Below are 22,237 nucleotides of genomic sequence, written 5' to 3'. Positions count from 1 at the left end.
GGTATGCGGGTAATGCAAGAGACCCACACACAGATAGTATCTCACATGTAATTACACTGGTGTCAACAGCAGTGGGAGCTCATATGTGAGAGGGAGAGAGTGTGGGAGAGAAGGAGGGGTGGATTGTGCACGCGGGTATTGTTTGATGACGACACAGTGTGACGACTCTTAGTGAGAGGGAGGAAGAGAGACTTAAACAGATCATGGCGTTGATGCAAATTCATAACTGAATTGTTATATATTGGTATATATATATATTTTTTTTTTTAAAGGAAAAAAAGATGCAGTTCACATGCATATATATTCTTTAAAAGCATGTATGGCTTTATCAATTATACAAAAATAGCGCATTAATGATTAAATGCGGTCCGATCTCCCTAGCAACAAAGGAGCCTACCACGAGGAAGAGCAAGATGGTTGCGTCCATGTCACACAAAGAGGGTTCAGTTTCAGCACCACGCGGGTGGACAGCGCCACACAGGCGGTGAACAGGCGCAGCTGCATGCGTTTGAATGAATGACCCACTTATACACAAAACACGGCTCTCCACGGTTCGGCTTACTTTCAACATACGTCAAGCAAAGGAGAGCTTAACTTTCTAAATATATGAAACAACTGGTTTTACAGATTTGTAAAGCATTATCTGTAAAACATTATAATACTTCAACAGCAATTATAATACTTCAATACTTTCCTGCTAAATGAGGTTACAGCACACGTGAAGAGACAATTGTCCCCATTTAAACGATTTAGCACACTGTCATACACATAACATACCAGGGTGTGTCTAATGCTCCCATTTGAGACTCCACTGCCCTTTTCACACACACACACACACACACACAGAGCACAATGTGACACCCATGGCTACTTAGTAGTTGCTAGAGTCAAAGTATAGTCAAAAAAAACAACAACAATCAACTGAAGGACTTACTGAAGGGAATGCTATGACTGACTTACTGTTGACCTCACACACCGTCAGAATCAAGTTTTTTGTACAAGTGACAGAACTTTCACCTTCACTGTTTTGATATTTCAAATAAGGATGCTCTGAAGGGTGTGTTAATACAGAATACAACAATCTAATGATATAAACTTTCTTGATCTAGAGATAAAGTACTGTATGTATTACCCAAATCAGTTACCACCAAATAATTTCATTCAATAACTACACATTCAAGAAATCTGCTGGGATGGATGGGAGGAAGTCTAAAGGCCTGTCTCTCAGGATGTCAGAGTTGACAGTCCAACCTACTCTATACTTCCATACATGTTATTTGTATGTGTATGGACGCAAAAAGGTATGCATGCATCATTGTGTGTATGCATCTCACAGTAATGTTTAATCTCATGCATGTAGAGTGTGAAACTTGTCTGAAATAGTGAAACTGATTTGGGTATTTTTGGTTTGCCACACTTCCTGTGTTGTTAACTGACAAGTAAAAACTATTCATGTAATTTTGAAAGCATCTTCACCTTAGTCTTCTGTCTGAGTGAGTGGTCTACATGGTCACAAGTCTTTATAAATATGTATGTGAGCATAAGCACATTGTTGCATTTGTGTGTTTGTGTGTTTAAGAGTGATCGAGAGAGAGAGAGAGAGAGAGAGAGAGAGAGAGAGAGAGAGAGAGAGAGAGAGAGAGAGAGAGAGAGAGAGAGAGAGAGAGAGAGAGAGAGAGAGAGAGAGAGAGAGAGAGAGAGAGAGAGAGAGAGAGAGAGAGAGAGAGAGAGAGCAAGAGGTAGAGAAAGAGAGATACAGTATATGTATGTACTTACTGTTGTCAGATGTCATTAGTTGGTGACTCAGCATTCGCAGACACTCTATCACATTGTGTTTGAGCTTGTGTTTGTGTTTCTGTGTTGTTTGAGTCTGTGTGTGTGTGTGTGTGTGTGTGTGTGTGTGTGTGTGTGCGCACGTGTGTGCTTGCCACAATATGCAACAGAGTATATTATCAAACAGTGGGACAGTGCACTGCTGTCAAATGTCACTCATGGGTGACTCAGCACTCACACACACTCCCTCACCTTCTCTGTGTGTGTGTGTGTGTGTGCGCTTGTCACAACATGCAACAGAGTATGTGCCCATGCAGTGAGACACATGTAATCAAGAAAACCTCTTAGCCAAGTTTGTATGTCTGTCCAAATAGTTTTTGCACAGAGTTTGATACTAGGTACTACTACTGGCTTACAGTAGAACTACTTAGAGTATACAACAGACTTGCTCTAAGTATTGTTACTCAGAATGAGAAGGAAAAGTTACGTTTTGGGTGTATTGTGTCTTGTATTGTGTAACTGTTGAGGAAAACACCTGAACAGTCACTTCTTTTTAAATGTTTCTGTAACTTTTTCAGATTGTTGTACCGTTTGACGTCTAGCTTTTGATATTTCTTACAAATAACCCACTGCAGAGCATGGTCACAGTTATCAACATTGAATGGACAGTAAAACAATCAACCTGATTTTGAAAGGTTTTCACAGCAACTCACATTTTAAACCTCACTACGATTAAAACACATTTTTTAGCAATATATAGGAATAAATATTTAGGTTAAAATACATATGTTTCAAAAGAGACTATACGATTTATATCTTGTTTTGCTAAAATAATGCATGCCCTTGATCTACTGTAAATACTTCAAAAATCAGACCCACTGTTTTCAGCCTACTGTGATGGAAGAAGAAATGTTTCTCTTACCTTGTGTAGATACACATGAGGAAGTGGAGAAGAAGCAGACACATGGAAAAAAAGAAGGATGTACTTGGTTAAGAGAGAAGCAACACATCACAGTGCAGATGGACAAAACAAACATGAGCTTATACTTACCTGAGAAAAAACCTGCACACAAAGCATTGTCAGAGAGCAGAGAAAGCTACAGCACAGAGGTATATAGAGCAAAAGAGCTGAACTTTGAAGTGGTGCATTATCAACCTGCTATTCTTTAGGACATGCAAAGTTTTAATGGAATTGCACTGAATTGTACTTTATTCTCCTTTGAACCTTGAAACTACTGGCAGATACTCATATGTCTAAACATAGACTTGTCCCAGTGGAGTGTGACTAACATCACACTGTTGACAAAAAATGTATCTCATGTCTCTAGGTTTGTTTACGTACATAACAGTTTATTGCAGTCCTGGCTATATGAGCAGAGCAGGGCTAATATGAGACCTTGCCAGAGTAACACTGCATGCAGGTTATTTAAAGAGAATCAGTATGGGTTCACCATCATTACATTGGTGACAAACGTGTGTATGCTCACAAACATTCAATACATGCAAAAGTCATCCACCCAACAAACATACCAAACCCACTACACACAACACACACAAACACACTCATACACTCAAGTATTTCCAGTAATGTCAAAAGAAGGTGCTTTTCATTGTGTCTATGTTTATATGCAGTTTGTAAAATCATGGCTTTGTATAATGCAAAGCACAACTGGACAAAAACCCTTCCCAGACCAATATAGCTCTCTTGCTGTACCATACAGGCAGTACACCTACTCCCTTTTCTCTTATGAACTCATCACACATTACAGATGGCCATATGGGGTGTGTCATGTGAGAATCAAAAAGCCTTTATTCTATACTGGACCGCACCATTTTTGTGTTTCTGGTGATGAGACTGTGACATTTCTATACACTGTGACATAACACACTTTTCACAATCAGTAGAACAGCCTTGGATATATACACCAACCAGAATCAGGAGCCCCACACATATAGAGACACAGTTAATAAACTGCCAAAATACCCACATGACAGACCCCACCATAGTTTCGAAGAACCCCTGTGTTTTTGGCGAGAATGGACCAGTCTACATCATGACTAAGCCGGTTGCCATGGCAACCCATCCTACCTCCTGGTCTGGTAGCTGATGTGTGTGTTCATAGGAGGGGAGGTGGGGCGGGGCACAAGCAGGCAGGGGGAAGATAAACAGCCTCTTTCAGAGGCACAAGAAAGCATGGTATGGTATATTCAGGTCAAAGAAAACACTGAGGAAATGTATTTACACTGAAGTAAGACTAGAAACAAGGGGCTTATATTAGTGGATGCCATTCTCTATGGCTATTGGTTTGTTAGGACATCTGACCGTTTTTGGTAAATCCCTACATTAAGGGTCGTGACATTATATTTCTGCTCAGGCATACATAGATAGTAGATATGGAAGAAGTGGAAGAATACATTTCTGAGTAAGATGTGGACAACAGTCACACAGTCTTGTTGATAGCAATAGGAAAATAATCCACACAGAAGGACACTGTCTTTGGCATCATAAAGCACCTCAACTGCCTGAATGCTGTCCAACACAATTAAAGAATGTCTGATACTCTGTGTCGTGTGTGTGTGTGTGTGTGTGTGTGTGTGTGTGTGTGTGTGTGAGAGAGAGTATCTGAATGATGTGCGTATCTCCATCTTTTTCTACGACACAGCTCAAGACAAGTGTATTAAAACAGACATCCATTTAACGTCGGTACATTTAACATAGAAAATACAAAGATGCATTTAGATAAGCTCATAAATATCTACAGGACACAGAGCCCAAAGAAACGCATCTCATTCTCCCCCCCCCCATCCCATAGATAACTGCTTTCAGCACTGTGTGGAGGCAGACTGGTCCCTTAGTATGTTTAGCTAGTTGCTTTGTTAATCCAGAGCCATATTCCAGTGTGTGTCTTCAGTGAAGCTGCTACGCTTGAGGCTGAATTTAGAGTGTGAGCTGGGGGTCGGCCCGCAATGCTGGGCTAGTTTCCTTGTAGGGTAAGACAAGTGTGTGTCATAGTGTTATGCCATCGTAGCAGAAATATGCTGTGTCTGAGGACTGCACTGGCGCTGAAATATACCATTGAGGGACAAACACTACAGGTTAAAATGTCAAATGTCTCTGTTCAAGCCCAAGGCCTGTATTACCACAATGGCTACCCTCACAGCAGTTAGAGGTGCAGTCCGCTATTCTGACCTCATACACTTTTTGTCATATTCAGCACATGGTCCTCTAGCTGTCCAGTCAGTGTTTGTGCTAAAAGAAACTCTGGTGTTTGTCCACAACCCAAGCTCTGTAAGCAGGAAACAAACATAGTGGCTCAGACCGAGCTGTAAACATTTCCAGGTAATCAACACAGTGTTTCAGGAGCAAATAAAGGAGGTGGTATAATTTGATTGGCTGTTGAGGTCAACTTTCAACAACCTTTCAGGAAGCCGAAACCAAAGGGCAGAGTGAATCTTTAAATGACATACACTCACTCAGTCCTCTGCTATAGTACATCACAGGTCACTGGCTGGCCTCTGATGCTCATGTCATTACACAGTGTCTGATTATAAGTGAATTATAAAAAATGGCTGATAATCATGAGATGAACTTTTCAGGTTGCACAGGTGTAAAACAATAAAAGTGCAATTGGTGACATTAGAAGACATAAGACACAGCAGAGCATACCTGTGCCCAAGCAGCCCACATACAGTATAAACTCTTAGGCTAAAGGAGTGTGTCCATTTTCAGCAATCAAGAAGTGCCTTCATGGATCCTCAAATGATTGAAAAACATTTTCATTCAAAAAGAAACTATCAATAAGTGCCTTTTATCAAGCCATTGTTTTAAACTAAAAGCTATGTCTCAAAACTTTTCCAGATTTGCATCTGTTTCCTGTACCCTGAGAGCTACTACTGTTCTGTGCTAACGGATAAGTCTGTCTTGGTGTGGGACAGACACATGCTCCTGGGGTCAAGGAGAAAGATATACTGTAGATCTGAAGCAGGGACCTCTAGTCTTCTACGTGTCTGATGTGGGCCTTCACTGATATTAGTAGCTTAGTTTAAACGTGTGTGGAGTGGTGTGATATGTTTACAGAACCTGAATTGTATACTCTAAGAATGCTTCTTAACGCGTTCTCTCTCTCATCTCTCTCTATCTCTGTGCAAAGTATGTCCATGATGTGACTACTGTATGTAAGTCCATTTATAAAATTCACTCCTTTCCACAATACCCCCCAAAACAATGAAGGGAATAGGGGATCATTCTCACACAAGATCTATAGTGTTTATATATGAGTTAATGGTCTCTGTGACAGTATTATACCTGCATCAAACCTCGACATGGAAAAACAACTCATTTACTAATCCATGAGCAGCCTTGATTGGGCAGAAAGCAATACAGGACAGTGATTAGCCTAACTTAATGATATAAACAATAAAGCTCACAACTGAAAAGGCAAGCTCATCAGTCTAAATCGTTAGTGAAACAACACAGATAATGAAACAAGCATCAAAACCGGTGTTCATGTCAGCTATCAATGTGGATGACAGAAATAGCCCACCAGCACTGGCAGCTCAGCACAGAGACTGGAACATCTCATTCAGTAACCTAGACAACTAAGAACAGGCCGGCGTGTGTCCTTCTGTGTCAATAGCCCTCTCAGTCCTACTCAATGAAGTGGGGAGCAGCCATTCTGAAATACTTTAGTGCAGCCTGACATATACATTCTGCCCTTGTACTTAACTGAGTCCTCCCTGTTACTTCTCCTGCCAGAGGCTTCTCAGTACAGTATTTGCAGGATTGCTGCATGCCTACAGACATTACAAGGAAGGTTGGTGGCAATATCCCATGCTGAAAACCACAAGTGTGTTCTGATGCTAAATCCCAGCCCAAACCCAGCTCTTGGTGATCGACGTGACCTTGTTGACACGTACTTGTTTTGCTATTCCTTATTTTGTGTTTGTATGACAGTCATGTAAATGGTAGCATGACTCTGTTGGTTGAAGCTGATATAGCGATTCATTTCTTTGGGTGTTCATTACAGGTTGGCAGTTTGTGTTTGTTTGAGTCTGTGTTCAAAGTTTGACTCATGGGATGTGTCTCACATAGATTCTATGCACACCAAACTATACAACATGCACTCTGTGTGAGTATGCTTAACTTCGACTGTTTGTGAACAGAAAAAAAACACCAGCTAGCCAGTGTACAGACTACGTTACATATCCAATTGAAAATCAGAGCATCAGTCCAAACAATACAACAGTTGATGACAAAGATCAGGTTCAACATTTAGTGGACCCACCAATGACTACTTTGACCCTTGAATTGCCATAGGGCCTGCAACATTGCAGGTGCTTGTCATTTACTAGAGTATGTCTTATAAGTAGGCTGTTTCAATAAAATATATCAGACTAACAACACAAGGTTTTGCCATATCAACATTTTATCAAATGCAGTGTGTGTGAAACAAGCATATGCAACCCAACACTTTAGACACCTATCTGCCATATATCCATAGCTGCGCCCATAGACGTAATTAAAGCTTTGGCAGCGTTTGTGATGGTGTACTGGTATCATTTAACTGTCTCTGCAGGGTTTCAGCCCACACTGGAGGTTATGAGGTCAGGGAAAATCAAGATATATGTCTCCACATGGTGAGCTGGTTGCAGATATGGGGTATTGGTGCAAATTAGTGCTCACTCACTCTCTCACTTAGGCTACTCAATAACAAAGCAGCTCTGTCGCTTTGTAAGTGAATATGTTAGCCAGTTCCATGAGGTGCTTCACATCTCGTAAACATACTGCAATGCAGACACACCCTCACCCTTTTCCAGACCAGTCTATCATCTCATGCATAATATATATGTTATATAATCACACCTCAATGCATCTCTGGATGGCATTCTCATGAAATGAATACCATAAATACTCCGGTATAGTGTGGGATGCCTTTGCAGTACCATGAAGTAGCACCATCATCATGACTACAGGGTGATGCCCTCCTCACAGCTGCTATGTCACACGTGTGAATCTAAAGATTCTTCCCAACCATGGACACACATAGTATTCGCCTTCAGTGACATAATATGGGATATTGTTAAAGGGTAAGGGAATTAGACATAAGCAAGGTCCATGACATGTTTAACAATTATATAATAATAGAGCATACTTCTCCAGCAAACTAGCTAGAAGAAGGTTGCATGTTTACAAATTACATCACATTATATGACTGAAAAGCACAGTCCTACTCAGTTCGGCTTCACATCTCCCTGTTTCTCTCCTCCTTTCAGCACCACTGACTGTTGCCGTGACAACCATGATGACCTTGCTGTTAGTCTCTGCGGCAACGGTAGAAAGGGAATGCAGGGAGAGGATCTGCACACGAGGCAAGTCTACACAGCACAACACTGCAGACTTCTCCTGATGTGGGCCTGAGTGGGCTGAGGGTGTATAAATGTGCATTTAAATTCACTGGAATGTATGTACGTGTGGGCAGTTTATCCACTGACCGAAAACTATCTGAACCACAGAATTAGGATCAATTCCCATTATATAATAAGAACAAAGGGATGTGCTTGCAGCTTCACAAAGAGTTGGACACTCATAGCAACAAAAACAACTCAATGTGGATGTTCAAATGTTGTACACTGGTACCCATTAGTATTATCTATGCCATACTAGCCAGTACATAGAATGGCGATGGCTCTCTTTCCTCTCTTAAACACCGCTAAGGATTCTTCCCTGCTGAAAAGCAGTGTATGCCAGTGTTCTTCACAGCTCCACTGTTACACAACCCGCTTCTGAGTGCAACGTCAATGACACGTGAAGCAAGCTCAGTGCAAGAGGGTGACTCAAATACAGTGATAGCCACTGATTCCCTTTTGCATGGCTTCTGTAGTGATTCAATAGCAAACCCAAACAAGGGAGAGAGAGAGAGAGAGAGAGAGCAGAAAGACCACGCTAACCCTCAGCTAGGACTGCATGGCTGGACTGAAATGTGAAATGGAGAAAGGCAGAGATGAGAGGAGAACAGAGCATCCCTACAGTGGAGTTGAATATTAAAGCTGCATGTGTGTTTGTGTGTGACGACTGAATGTGGGTCAGTGTGCTTAGGATGGGGAGAGGGGGAAAGGAGGGGCAGAGAGAGAGGGAAGGGGAGACGGGAAGGAATGAGAATGAGTAAGAGGAAGGGAAGAAAGGGAGAGAAGAGAGAAGCAAGGCTTAAGAGGAGTTGCTTTACAGGCAATCCTCTATACACACACAGATCATATGAGTGAGAAGCTATTAGTTAGGTTTTAATAGTAATTTTAACCATACAAATTGGGTGTTTGTATTTAGTTATTTTGCAGATATTTTACACTGTAGTAATGTCCCACGATTTGATAGTATTTCTGTTAATGTTTACAACTGGGCTCTCTCCCAGGACATTGAACCATAGTGCTAACAAAGAGCGTTTCAGGTCGAACATACACATTTTGAGCAGCACCTCAGCTCACTCATAGTTATCCATTACAATACAAATACGAGAGCATACTGAAGGGCCAGTATTTCTCACAGACAGCAAAAAAACTAACAAAGACATTAGCCAGCAAATGAAGGCATAATGGACAAAGGATAGTGTTTTCAAACAAAGGATAGTGTTTGCACTCACTCTCATGTCAAAAACCAAGAGATCAAGTTGTGGTAAATGTAAGAAATGCCAAACAGAATCATTCTATACACACATTTAGAAAAAACAGTATCATAACAACTGATCTCTCCCAGTGTTTAAAGAGAATGCCCATGTGGTGTTAATATCCACATGTCTGAATGGAGGGACATCCACTTATATTGATTACAACGGATTAGGATCACTTTGTTCATTTGTATTTATGAATCAAACTATCTGGACTGGATGTCATCCCAGTCCTGGCAGGGATGAGTCTAGTGCAAGTCCTAGCCCTGTTGTTCATCATATACTGGCCTCAGAATGTACCTAAGGTGATTCAGAGCTGATTCAAAAGAAACCCAGTAACTAAAAAGTGCACCACACCTGCTTCGTTAAAAACAAGTATTCCATTTAATAAACTTTATCCTGCATGATGTGTGTGGCAGTAATACAGTTTATTTCTATCGTAAAACTGAATTATCACAAAAACAAATATACACAGCTGACCGCCCCCCCTTTTTTATCCTGGAAAAATGACAACTATCTAAAAGGTAACAGAGCCTTTACATAAGGAATGCAATTCAAAGTGATCTGTAAGTCTAGCTCAGACTTTTGTATGCTGGCTCCTCACCTCTAAAGAGAGTTCAGCATCCAGCTGCTCTTTCTTTTCCCTTTGGACTGTTCCTGGCCGGCTCAGATGAATCAGTGTGTTTTGACTGTATGGTCTCATAGGTTTTACGTCACTCCTCCTCGAATCAGTGGTTCCGCAAAACTCATAATTGTAAACTTGGTGCAAAGTTCCATCAGATTGCATTGTGGGATAATAGGGGATCACTGGGAGGTTATTGGCTGATTTATAGTACAGCTTTCTTTGTCTCCATCTGTAGATTTTAACGGATATAATTGCAATAATGGAAAAAATGAAAAGGAATGACACTACAATCAGGGCTATGATTAAGTAAAAAGTCAGGCCGTCATTGTAATCCTTGTCCTGCGTAAAGTCAGTGAATTCTGAGAACACTTCAGGAAAGCTGTCCGCCACTGCCACATTCACATTGACTGTAGCTGAGCGAGGGGGCTGGCCGTTGTCCTCCACTACAACAGTGAGTTTCTGTTTCACAGCATCTTTATCAGTCACCTGGCGCACAGTTCTGATTTCTCCATTATGAACACCTACTTCAAACAGAGCCCTGTCTGCAGGTTTCTGTAGTTTATATGAGAGCCAGGCATTCTGTCCAGAGTCCACATCAACAGCCACCACTTTGGTGACCAGATAACCAATATCTGCTGATCGTGGTACCATTTCAGCCACGACAGAGACACTGGTCTGTAATGGATAAAGTACCTGTGGTGCGTTATCATTCTGATCTTGTATAAAGATGTTCAGTGTTGCATTGGTGCTCATAGGGGGAGTGCCTCCATCTTGTGCTTTGATTTTTATTTTCAGAGACTTGATCTGTTCATAATCAAAGGGCTTCATGGCATAGATTACACCAGTCTCTGTATTTATGGAAATAAATGATGCCAGGGGTGTTCCATTTAAACTCCCATCATCGAGGAAATAAGATATACGTGCATTTGGGCCCCAATCAGCATCTTTAGCTTTAACCGAGAATATAGACAAAGATGGAGAGTTATTTTCTTGAACATATGCACTGTACGTGTCCTTATCAAATTGTGGAGCATTGTCATTAATGTCTGATATTTTAAGATTTAGAGTTTCTTTACTAGAGAGAGATGGGTTTCCCCCGTCCACAGCAGTAATGCTGATATTGTATTCAGGTGTTAGTTCTCTGTCCAGTGCTGAATCTGTCAAAAGGTTGTAATAATTCAGCATCGTGGATACAATTTTGAATGGTGAGGATGGAGCTATTGAACACGTTACTTTTCCATTTTCACTCGAATCAAGGTCTTGGACATTGATCATGGCTATAATAGTTCCACGAGCTGCATCTTCTGGTAAAGCACTTGCAAATGACATGACTGTTATTTTTGGAGCATTATCATTTACGTCAACAACGTCAATTATTATCTCACAGGAGTTTGATAAACCGCCATTGTCTTTAGCTATAGCTTTTATCTTAAACTGTTTGAATTTTTCATAATCTATAGGTCCTGTAACCTTAATTTCACCAGATTCCGGATTAATAGTAAATAAAGCCTTAACCGTGGCTGTGGCATGCTCAAAATAATAATGTATAACACCGCCTGTGTCCTCGTCGGCATCTGTCGCTGTGACTGTTGTTACTAACGTATCCACTGCTGCATTTTCCAGAACGGAGGCTTTGTATGTCGATTGACTGAATACAGGTGCATTGTCGTTGACATCAAGAACACGAATATGGATTTTTACAGTCCCAGAACGTTGTGGATTGCCGCCATCAAAAGCAGTGAGAGTGAGATAATGATTCTTCTTCTGTTCCCTGTCTAACGGCATTTTGAGAACCATTTCAACATTCTTGCTACCATCTGAACTGCTCTGTACATTTAAGTTGAAATGGTCTGTAGGGTTTAAAACGTATTTCTGCAATGTATTTATTCCTACGTCTGGATCAATCGCACTTTCTAAAGAGAAGCGTGCTCCGGGTAGGGACAATTCGCTAATTTCTTGATCCATTTCATTCCTAGGGAAAACAGGACTATTATCATTTACATCCACTATGTCAATTGTGACACGGTAGAGCTCCATGGGATTTTCAAGAATTAAGTCGAAACTGAGACTACAGGCGGATATTTCCCCGCATAGCTGCTCGCGATCCATTAATTGCTTTACTACGAGCTGTCCTTTCTCTCTATCCAGCCCGATGTACTCACTGCCATCCGAAGTGAACACTCGAGCTCTCCCGGACACAAGTCTCTTCAATTCCACTCCTAGGTCGTTTGCTATATTCCCAACAATGGAACCTTTCGGCTTTTCCTCAGGTATCGAATAACGGATTTGTCCCATCACCAGTTGAAATATGAAAGCGCACAAAAACGCAAACAATGGCCATCTTTGACAACAGACTGTTCCTCCCATCTTGATATAAGCAAGCACACGGTGTGTTTCAACAAAACCTCAGGCAAAGACAAAAACACCAATCCGAAGAACTTTCCCCAAAAAATGCTATCAAAAGAAATTCTAGCTCTTACAAGCCACAGTAATCATATCTTATAAGACATTGGGAAGTGATTGCTAGAACACCATCTGAGGGAGGTGTTTGGGTAGCTACATTCGTTTCGGACGACAAGATGGGAGGTTCTGATGGACAAATGATACATGCGATCAACAGCGGCACTTAGGGTCCAACGGTGGTATTACAGGTGTGAAGGTGCATAGTTTTAAAGCAGGTGATGCTGTGTACCTATGGATAAACCATTCGTGAATGGGGAAGCAATTTCATGAGATTTACCTAATAAAACATTTGCCAATACGCATACATGTACCAACAATCCCATGAGTGCACATACAGTGGCATGCGGGTTAAGGGTCGAAAGACACCAAGAGGGAGAGAAAGAGGAGGCCCAGAAGGTATATTCGTATGTGGATGATTCATTCTGACATAATGTTCAAACTACAATTTTCTGAACACTATGTAAAACAAATTCTGTTTCAAATAGCATGACAGCCCACAACTATTTGACCAAAGAAACATATATATTTAAATATTTTAAAATACGTGTAGTTTCTCACCTCTAAAGACAGTTCAACATCCAGCTGTTCTTTCATTTGTCTCTGAACAGTTCCTGGCCGACTCAAGCTCACCAGCGTGTTCTGACTGTATGGCCTCATAGACTTTATATCACTCATCCTCGAATCAGTGGTACCGCACACCTCGTAGTTGTACACATGCTGTAAAGTTCCATCAGAGTGCATTGTGGGGTAATAGGGAATCACTGGAAGATTATTAGCTGATTTATAATACAGCTTTCTCTGTCTCCATCTGTAGATTTTAACGGATATTATTGCAATGACTGAGAAAATAAAAAGCAGTGAAACCACAATCAGAGCTAAAACTAAAAAGAAAGTCACGTTATCACTGTAATCCTTGTTCTGTGCAAAGTCACTGAATTCTGAGAGCACTTCAGGAAAGCTGTCCGTCACTGCCACATTCACATTGACTGTAGCTGAGCGAGGGGGCTGGCCGTTGTCCTCCACTACAACAGTGAGTTTCTGTTTCACAGCATCTTTATCAGTCACCTGGCGCACAGTTCTGATTTCTCCATTCTGAGCGCCCACTTCAAAAAGCGCCCTGTCTGCAGGTTTCTGTAGTTTATATGAGAGCCAGGCATTCTGTCCAGAGTCCACATCAACAGCCACCACTTTGGTGACTAGATAACCAACATCTGCTGATCGTGGTACCATTTCAGCCACGACAGAGACACTGGTCTGTAATGGATAAAGTACCTGTGGTGCGTTATCATTCTGATCTTGTATAAAGATGTTTAGTGTTGCATTGGTGCTCAGAGGGGGAGTGCCTCCATCTTGTGCTTTGATTTTTATTTTCAGAGACTTGATCTGTTCATAATCAAAGGGCTTCATGGCATAGATTACACCAGTATCTGTATTTATGGAAATAAAGGATGCTAGTGGTGTCCTATTTAAACTCGCGTCATCGAGGAAATAAGATATACGTGCATTTGGGCCCCAATCAGCGTCTTTTGCTTTAATCGAGAATATAGACAAAGATGGAGAGTTGTTTTCAAGTACATACACATCATACATTTCCTGTTGAAACTGCGGAGCATTATCATTAATGTCAGATATCTTCACAGTCAGTGTCTCTCTACTAGAGAGCTGTGGGTTGCCTCCGTCCACTGCAGTTACGGTGATGTTGTATTCGGGTATTTGTTCCCTGTCCAGTGCTGAATCTGTCACGAGGTTGTAATAGCTTGCTAATGATGGCACTATTTTGAATGGCAAGTTACGATCGATTGAACAAGTGACCTTTCCATTGTCACCTGAATCAAGGTCTTGTACATTAATCATAGCCACAACTGTTCCGAGTGCTGCGTTTTCAGGTAAAGCACTGGAAAATGACATGACTGTAATTTTCGGAATATTATCATTTACATCAGTGACATCAATTATGACTTCACGAGAGTCTGTTAAACCACCGTTGTCTTTAGCTATTACTTTTATCTTAAATTGCTTGTATTTTTCATAATCAATGGATCCAGCAACCTTTATCTGGCCAGTTTTCGTGTCAATAGCAAACAAAGCCATAACGCTGGCTGGGGCATGCTCAAAATAATACTGTATATTAGCGTTTGCCCCTTCATCTGCGTCAGTCGCCGTGACTGTTGTCACCAGTGTTGCTATTGCTGAATTCTCGAGAACATATGCTTTGTATGCCGCTTGGTTAAATATAGGTGCATTGTCATTATTATCAAGAACAGAAATGTGGATTTGTACTGTCCCAGACCTTTGTGGGCTTCCGCCATCGATAGCGGTAAGAGTGAGGTGATGATTGTCTTTCCGCTCTCTATCCAAAGGCGTTTTGAGGACCATTTCAACATTTTTACTACCATCTGAACTGCTCTGTACATTCAAATCAAAATGGTCTGTCGGGTGTAAAACGTATTTCTGCAATGTGTTTATTCCCACATCGGGATCAATCGCGCCTCCCAAAGAGAAGCGCGCTCCGGGTAGGGCGGATTCGCTGATTTCTTGATCAATTTCACTCTTAGGAAAAACAGGACTGTTATCGTTTACATCCTGTATGTCAATGGTAATACTGTAAAGCTCCATAGGATTTTCAAGAATCACTTCGAAACTGAGGCTGCAAGCCGATATCTCCCCACATAGCTGCTCGCGGTCCACTCTTTGTTTTACTACCAGCTGTCCTTTCTCTCTATCCAGCCCAATGTACTCACTGCCATCCGATGTGAACACTCGAGCTCTCCCGGACACAAGTCTCTTCAATTCAATCCCAAGATCGTTTGCTATATTCCCAACAATGGATTCTTTTGCCATTTCCTCAGGTATCGAATAACGGATTTGTCCCATTGCAAAAAGCATCAAAGATACCCACAACCACACGAGCGATAATGTCCATCGCTGACAACAGAATCCTTTTCTCATCCTGATAGTAGTCCAAATAGGCTATGCTATCAAAATAACATAGGGATCAAACCTTCCTTCCGTTGTCAAAAGAAGTCTAAAATATTTCAGTTATCCAAAGGCTTCGCCACAGTATTTAGTTTACAAAAGTAGTTGCTGACGCAGTAACTGCAAGCAATGTGATCTGGGCCGAACCTTACTCTTTATAAATGATGGGAGGTACAGAGGAGAGCAAAGTATATGCAATCAACAGCGGCACTTAGGGTCAAAAAAACGAATTACAACACTTTAACTAATGGTTTGAAATTATATACAAAGACGAAATTGCCGTTTACAGTTTTCTGTAAAGAATAAAAATAGTCTGATCATGTAAGAATCTGAGTAATCTATAAAGTCTTGACATTGCTTGCACTGGAAATAATACCTACTTTGCATGTGTACGTGTGCACGAATTAATAACTTAATTCAGCCTGGTGTAGCTGATCATCAAATGATGGACGGTCTTGGGTACAATGACTTAGACGTGTGCCAAAGTGTGTGTGTTTTTTGAATGTCATAAAATAGTATGTATGGACACAAATCTATATTACCGATGCATTACCTCTTGTTTTCAAACGCTTGATCATCTCACCTCTGAGGAGAAATCTCCATCCTCCTGTTGCGTCTTTTCTCTCTGCACGGTCCCCGCCCGACTCAGGCTCACCAGCGTGTTTTGGCTGTACGGTCTGATGCGTTTTACGTCGCTCATCCTCGAATCAGTGGTCCCGCAAACTTCGTAGTTGTACACGTGCTGTAAAGTTCCGTCAGAGCACATTGTTGGGTAATAGGGAATGACTGGGAGATTATTGGCCGATTTATAGAATGACCTTCTCTGTCTCCATCTATAGATTTTGACAGATATGATTGCAATAACAGAAAAAATGAAAAGCAGTGACACCACAATCAAAGCCAAGATTAAGTAAAAAGTCAGCTTGTCGTTATAATCCTTATCGTGCGTAAAGTCACTGAATTCAGAAAGCACTTCAGGGAAGCTGTCGGCCACCACCACGTTCACATTGACTATAGCTGAGCGAGGGGGCAGTCCGTTGTCCTCCACCACAACAGCGAGTTTCTGTTTCACAGCATCTTTATCAGTCACCTGGCGCACAGTTCTGATTTCCCCATTCTGTGTGCCCACTTCAAACAGCGCTCTTTCTGCGACTTTCTGTAGTTTGTATGAGAGCCAGGCATTCTGTCCAGAGTCCACATCAACAGCCACAACTTTGGAGACCAGATAACCAATATCTGCCGATCGAGGCACAATTTCAGCCACGACCGACCCACTGGTCTGAACTGGATAAAGAATCTGAGGTGCGTTGTCATTCTGATCTGTTATGAAAATAGTTACGGTGGTATTGCTGCTGAGAGGCGGGGAGCCTCCGTCCAACGCTTTAACTTGGATTCGTAATTCTTTAATTTGCTCAAAATCAAAAGCCCGCACTGCGTGGATGACCCCACTCTCTGAATTGATTGACATATATGTCGAAATTAAACCATTGTTCATCTGAGTCTCCTCTAGATAATAGGTTATTCGAGCATTGTGCCCAGTGTCATGGTCATTGGCCTTCACAGAAAACACAGACAGCCCCGGTGAATTGTTCTCCATAACATGTGCAGTATAACTGGCTGTCTCAAAGATCGGTGCATTGTCATTAACGTCCGATACTTTCAATGTAAGAGTTTTATTCGTAGAATATGAAGGAGATCCTTGATCAGTTGCTGTTAGCGTTATATTGTATTGAGGGACCCTTTCGCGGTCCAGGTTCTGATCGGTGACTAAACTAAAAATATTAGAAGATGAAGGCTTTATTTTGAAAGGGAGGTCTTTGTCAACATAAAGTCGCACTTCACCATTTTTGTCTGAGTCTGAATCCTTAACGATTAACATTGCTACCACTGTATCCAGGAGAGCATTTTCAGGTATGTGGTCAGCAAATGTCATAACAGTGATGACCGGGGCATTATCATTCACGTCCAACACATCAATCAGCACTTTAGCTGTGTCAGATAAACGTCCTTGATCAATTGCTTTCACGTTTATTTTATACTGTTTGGTGTTTTCATAGTCTAGATTTCCTATCACCTTAATATCACCAGTATTACTGTCAATTTCAAACACATCCGCCATACTATCCGTGGAGTGTGAAAATGAATAAGACACTTCTCCATTCATTCCAGAATCTGCATCAGAGGCACTAACCGTCAAAACTACTGTGCCTTTAGAGGAATCCTCTGGCAGAGACGCTTTATAAACACGAGAATTAAACACTGGCGCATTGTCATTCACATCTAATACCTCAATGTGTATTTTCACTGTCCCTGTCCTGCTGGGAGATCCTCCATCTACAGCGGTTAGCATCAGAACATGCTCTTCTGTAGTTTCCCTATCAAGTGTTGTCTGGAGAACCATTTCCAGATATTTACTACCGTCAGAGTGGGAATGCTGTTTAAGTTTAAAATGGTCGCTTGGTAAGAGAGAATATGACTGGATGGAATTTATTCCAACATCGGAGTCTACAGCATTTTCCAAAGGAAAGCGGGTCCCTATGATAGACACCTCGCTTATCTCTAGTTTCACAATCTTATCTGGAAATAACGGAGCGTTGTCATTAATATCTAAGATTTCGACGTCAATACGATGCAGTTCAACTGGATTTTCGAGAATAATCTGAAAATGCGAAGAACATGGAGCTATTTGGGCACACATTTCCTCTCGGTCAATTTTTTCTTTCACAATGAGAGTGCCTCGGTCATTGTTCAACGCTACGTACTCACGACTGTCCTCTGTAAAAATCCGTGCACGGCCAGTTTTCAATCGTTTAATATCCAGACCCAAATCCTGCACGATATTCCCCACAACAGATCCCTTCGGAAGTTCTTCTGGAATAGAATAACGGACCTGTCCGTGAATGTCAACCATACTCATGTACAAAACAAGGAGCTTCAGTGGCCACGAATACAGTCCGATGCCGCCTCTTCTCACATCGACACGACAGCCATCGCCCATGATTGTGCGCAAACAGCCAAACACGAGGGGGGGAAAGAATAAAAACTGAACGCTGAACGCAAGAATAGGTTTTACAAGGTACCCCAATAGCACATGCTAACAAAATAGTGTTGATGTCTTTGTCATCGCAGCCCATATGGCTGCAGACATGGGGACCGGATAGGGAGTGACTGTTGTTTTAGCATCAAAATAGTGTATTGCTGTTCAACAGCGGCACTTAGAGTTTAAATTCTATATTGCCATTTCCCGTTGACAAATGTATGAATTATCCAAGCGCATATTTTTATTTAAATAGATTATATTGAAATCGCCATTGAAATAAGACGACAGATAAATTGATAGAATAGAGAATATTTTATATGAAAAGCTTATAGTAGGCCTAATTTGTGTACATTGTAAGTGTTAAATAATATCTCACCTGAGGTGGAAAGTCTTCACTGTCTTCCCTCCTCTGAACGTGTGGAAGTGTCAGAGTCCCACTGGAGTCAAAACTAATGATGCTTTGACTACCAGGTCTAATACATTTCTGTTCACCCTTCCTGGAGTCTGTCGTCATGCACACCTCATAATTGTATACCTGTTTCAAAGTTCCAGTCCTTCCAGTGTCTGTGTATTGAGGTGGATAGTATGGAATGACTGGTAGATTAGAATGATACAAGACGCGAGATTGTCTCCACCTGTATATCTTGACTGAGATGATGGCAACTAAACACGAAATGAAGAGGAAAGACACCACAGCCAATGCCAAAACCAAATAAAAAGTCAAATTGTCGTTGTAATCCTTGTCGTGCGTAAAGTCAATAAATTCGGAGAGTATTTCAGGAAAGCTGTCCGCCACTGCCACATTCACATTGACTGTGGTTGAGCGAGAAGGCTGTCCGTTGTCCTCCACTACAACAGTGAGTTTCTGTTTCACAGCATCTTTATCAGTCACCTGTCGCACAGTTCTAATCTCTCCATTATGTACCCCAACTTCAAACAATGCCCTCTCCGGTGCTTTTGGCAGTTTATATGAAAGCCAGGCATTCTGTCCAGAGTCCACATCAACCGCCACTACTTTAGTGACGAGATAGCCAATATCTGCTGAACGTGGCATTATTTCAGCCACCAGAGAACTACCCGTCTGTACTGGATAGAGCACCTGAGGCGCATTATCATTCTGGTCTTGTATTCGAATCTGGACGGTGACATTGCCAGACAGTGGGGGGGATCCGCCATCCTGAGCTCTGACATTTATTCTAAACTCACGAAGTTGCTCATAATCGAAGGAACGCACTGCGTAAATGACTCCTGTTTCAGCATTGATGGAGACTAAAGATGATGCAGGTGCTCCGTTGATCTGAGTCTCCTCCAGTAGGTAGGAGACACGAGAGTTTTGGCAGCAATCTACATCTGTGGCACTGACAGTAAATATAGACACACCTGGTGAGTTATTCTCCATGATATGTGAAAGGTAATCCGTCTGCTCAAAAACAGGCCGATTGTCATTCATGTCAGCTATGCGTAACTGAATTGTTTTATTCGCTGAAAGAGGTGGCGATCCCTCATCTGTGGCTGTGATGGTAATGTTATATTCCGATAACAGCTCCCTGTCCAGCTTCTCCTCCGTCAGTACAGTGTAATAGTTCTTCAAAGAGGACTTAATGCTAAACGGAATATTTCTGTTGATTTTACACCTCACCTGTCCATTTTCAGCCGAATCTAAGTCTTTTACATTGACAACAGCTACAGTTGTGCCAACGGGGGCATCTTCGGAGACAAGATTCGTGAAGGATGTTAATGATATCACTGGAAAGTTGTCGTTCACATCGACTATGTCTATAATCAAAACACATGAATCGGTGTAACCGCCATGGTCTTTGGCCTCTATGTTTATCTCGTACTTTTTAGCCTTTTCGTAGTCAATATCCCCGGCTACTATCACCTCTCCTGACTTCTCTTCGATTTCAAACAATCCACGATCGCTTTCTGACACATACCGAAATGCATAGATCACCTCTCCATTAATACCTTTATCGGCGTCGGAGGCACTCAGTGTAATGACTGGGCTTCCTTTTGGTGAATTTTCTGCGACCGACGCCCTGTACAACTTCTTGCTGAAAACTGGAGCGTTATCATTGGCATCTAGCACTTTAATATGTATTTTCTTAACTCCAGACTTGGCCGGTTTACCACCGTCACTTGCAGTTAGTATTAGAGATAATTCTTCAGTCTTTTCTCGGTCTACAGGAGACTGTAACACCATTTCAATGTACTTATTTCCATCTGGGCGTGTTTCGTGTTTCAGTATAAAATTATCGGTTGGTCTTAGACTATAACTCTGAATCGTATTTTCTCCGACATCAGGGTCATACGCGCTGTCTAATGGGAAGCGAGCTCCTGGCATTGCATTCTCCATTATTTCAATACTAATATCGTCTTTCGGAAATGTCGGAGCGTGGTCATTGACATCCAGAATTTCTATTACCACCTCATACAGTTGAATGGGATTTTCTAAAATAATTTCGAAACTGGAACTACACGGTGATGTCTGCTTACAGAGAAGCTCACGGTCTATCCTCTCACTCACCGTCAGGGTCCCTTTGTCTGTATTCAGTTCTACATAAGGACCACTGTCCCCCGCTACAATACGAGCTCTGCCGCTCCGAATCCGTTTCATGTCAATACCCAAGTCGTCTGCCACATTTCCTACAAGAGAACCTTTCGCCATCTCCTCCGGAATGGAATACCGAACTTGTGCCGTCACAAAGCGAAAACAACACAGAAGAATGGCTGGCACACAAACGTGTCTGAAAAAGAGACTGCGCATAGCTTTGGCTGCCATTTTTTAAATTATCTATGTTGTAGCCTAATGCAGAACAGGACAACAAGGAAACCCGACTTAATTCAGTTGAAGGCTTTCGTCCATGCAACAAAAGTCACCGACATATCCATCCTTGCTGATTCTGATAAGCGTCCAGGCACCAACAAACACAAAGTGCTGTGCTGTCTTACCGAGAACAGCAGAATGTTTTTTTTCTTTCAGATAACAGGACCTCTCATCTCCCTTCCGCTTAACCAACAGCGGCACTTACAGCCCAATAACAGAAGCGCAACAATATTTCACGTCATTGCTGTGAATGCCACAAACATGGTTATTTTACGTAAGATATAGATGTAAATTGGCAGTGTCTCGATCACCTCGGCTCACCACTGTAAATTAGCAACCAAAGTGTTACCGAATCGATGGAAAAACACCAGGCTGGAAGGCTTAAGTGTGACTGAACTTTATGGAAAAGAAGAATGCATTAGAGTGGCACATATTGCGGAAAATATAATTAACCTGACTCCATAAAGTTATGAAATTACCTCCAATTCATAAGGTAGTGGCACAGTAAAGGAACGGCACACGAGGAGTTATGAATGAGAGAATAAGATAATGAGATGAGATGGGGAAAGGGGAAATGAAAAGAGAGAGAGAGAGAGAGAGAGAGAGAGAGAGAGGGAGAGAGAGAGGGAGAGAGAGAGAGCATGAGCCAAGAGAAAAGTAATAGCAAGAGTAAGAGAAGAGACTAGACTCAGTGTACTTAAAATGGCTGGTTAAATACTACAATCTCGACAAACCAATCCAATCGTAGTGTCCTGTGTCCCTTAAATTCAATTAACCTTTTCGTTGGCTGTTTGTAGCTGAACAGCTGATTCATATGCATAACTGAAGTGAAAATTATATTTAAATAATACAACTGACAGGTACTTAAGGCTGTA

The 22,237-nt window shown here is 41.7% G+C and overlaps 2 protein-coding genes across 3 annotated transcripts in view; both read right to left on the bottom strand.

Moving 5' to 3' along the window:
- The window catches only part of LOC308364290 (protocadherin gamma-A11-like), a gene marked incomplete at its 5' end in the record, with an annotated part of 212,701 nt that overhangs the window by 40,182 nt on the left and 150,282 nt on the right, over nt 1-22,237 (bottom strand). The gene's annotated exons all lie outside the window — the stretch shown is intronic.
- On the bottom strand, nt 394-21,317 carry LOC308366167 (uncharacterized protein; the record flags this gene model as incomplete). The annotated part of the gene is made up of 5 exons (XM_080839802.1): nt 394-498; nt 10,345-10,860; nt 13,078-15,444; nt 16,079-18,343; nt 21,186-21,317. The coding sequence occupies 5 exons, from the start codon at nt 21,315-21,317 to the stop codon at nt 394-396; spliced, it is 5,385 nt and encodes a 1,794-aa protein (XP_080695928.1).

The sequence above is a fragment of the Sprattus sprattus genome (assembly GCF_963457725.1).
Source record: "Sprattus sprattus genome assembly, chromosome: 1".
Lineage (NCBI taxonomy): Eukaryota > Metazoa > Chordata > Actinopteri > Clupeiformes > Clupeidae > Sprattus > Sprattus sprattus.
Note: the sequence above shows the minus strand (reverse complement) of the source record. Positions and strands in the feature narration are given on the sequence as shown.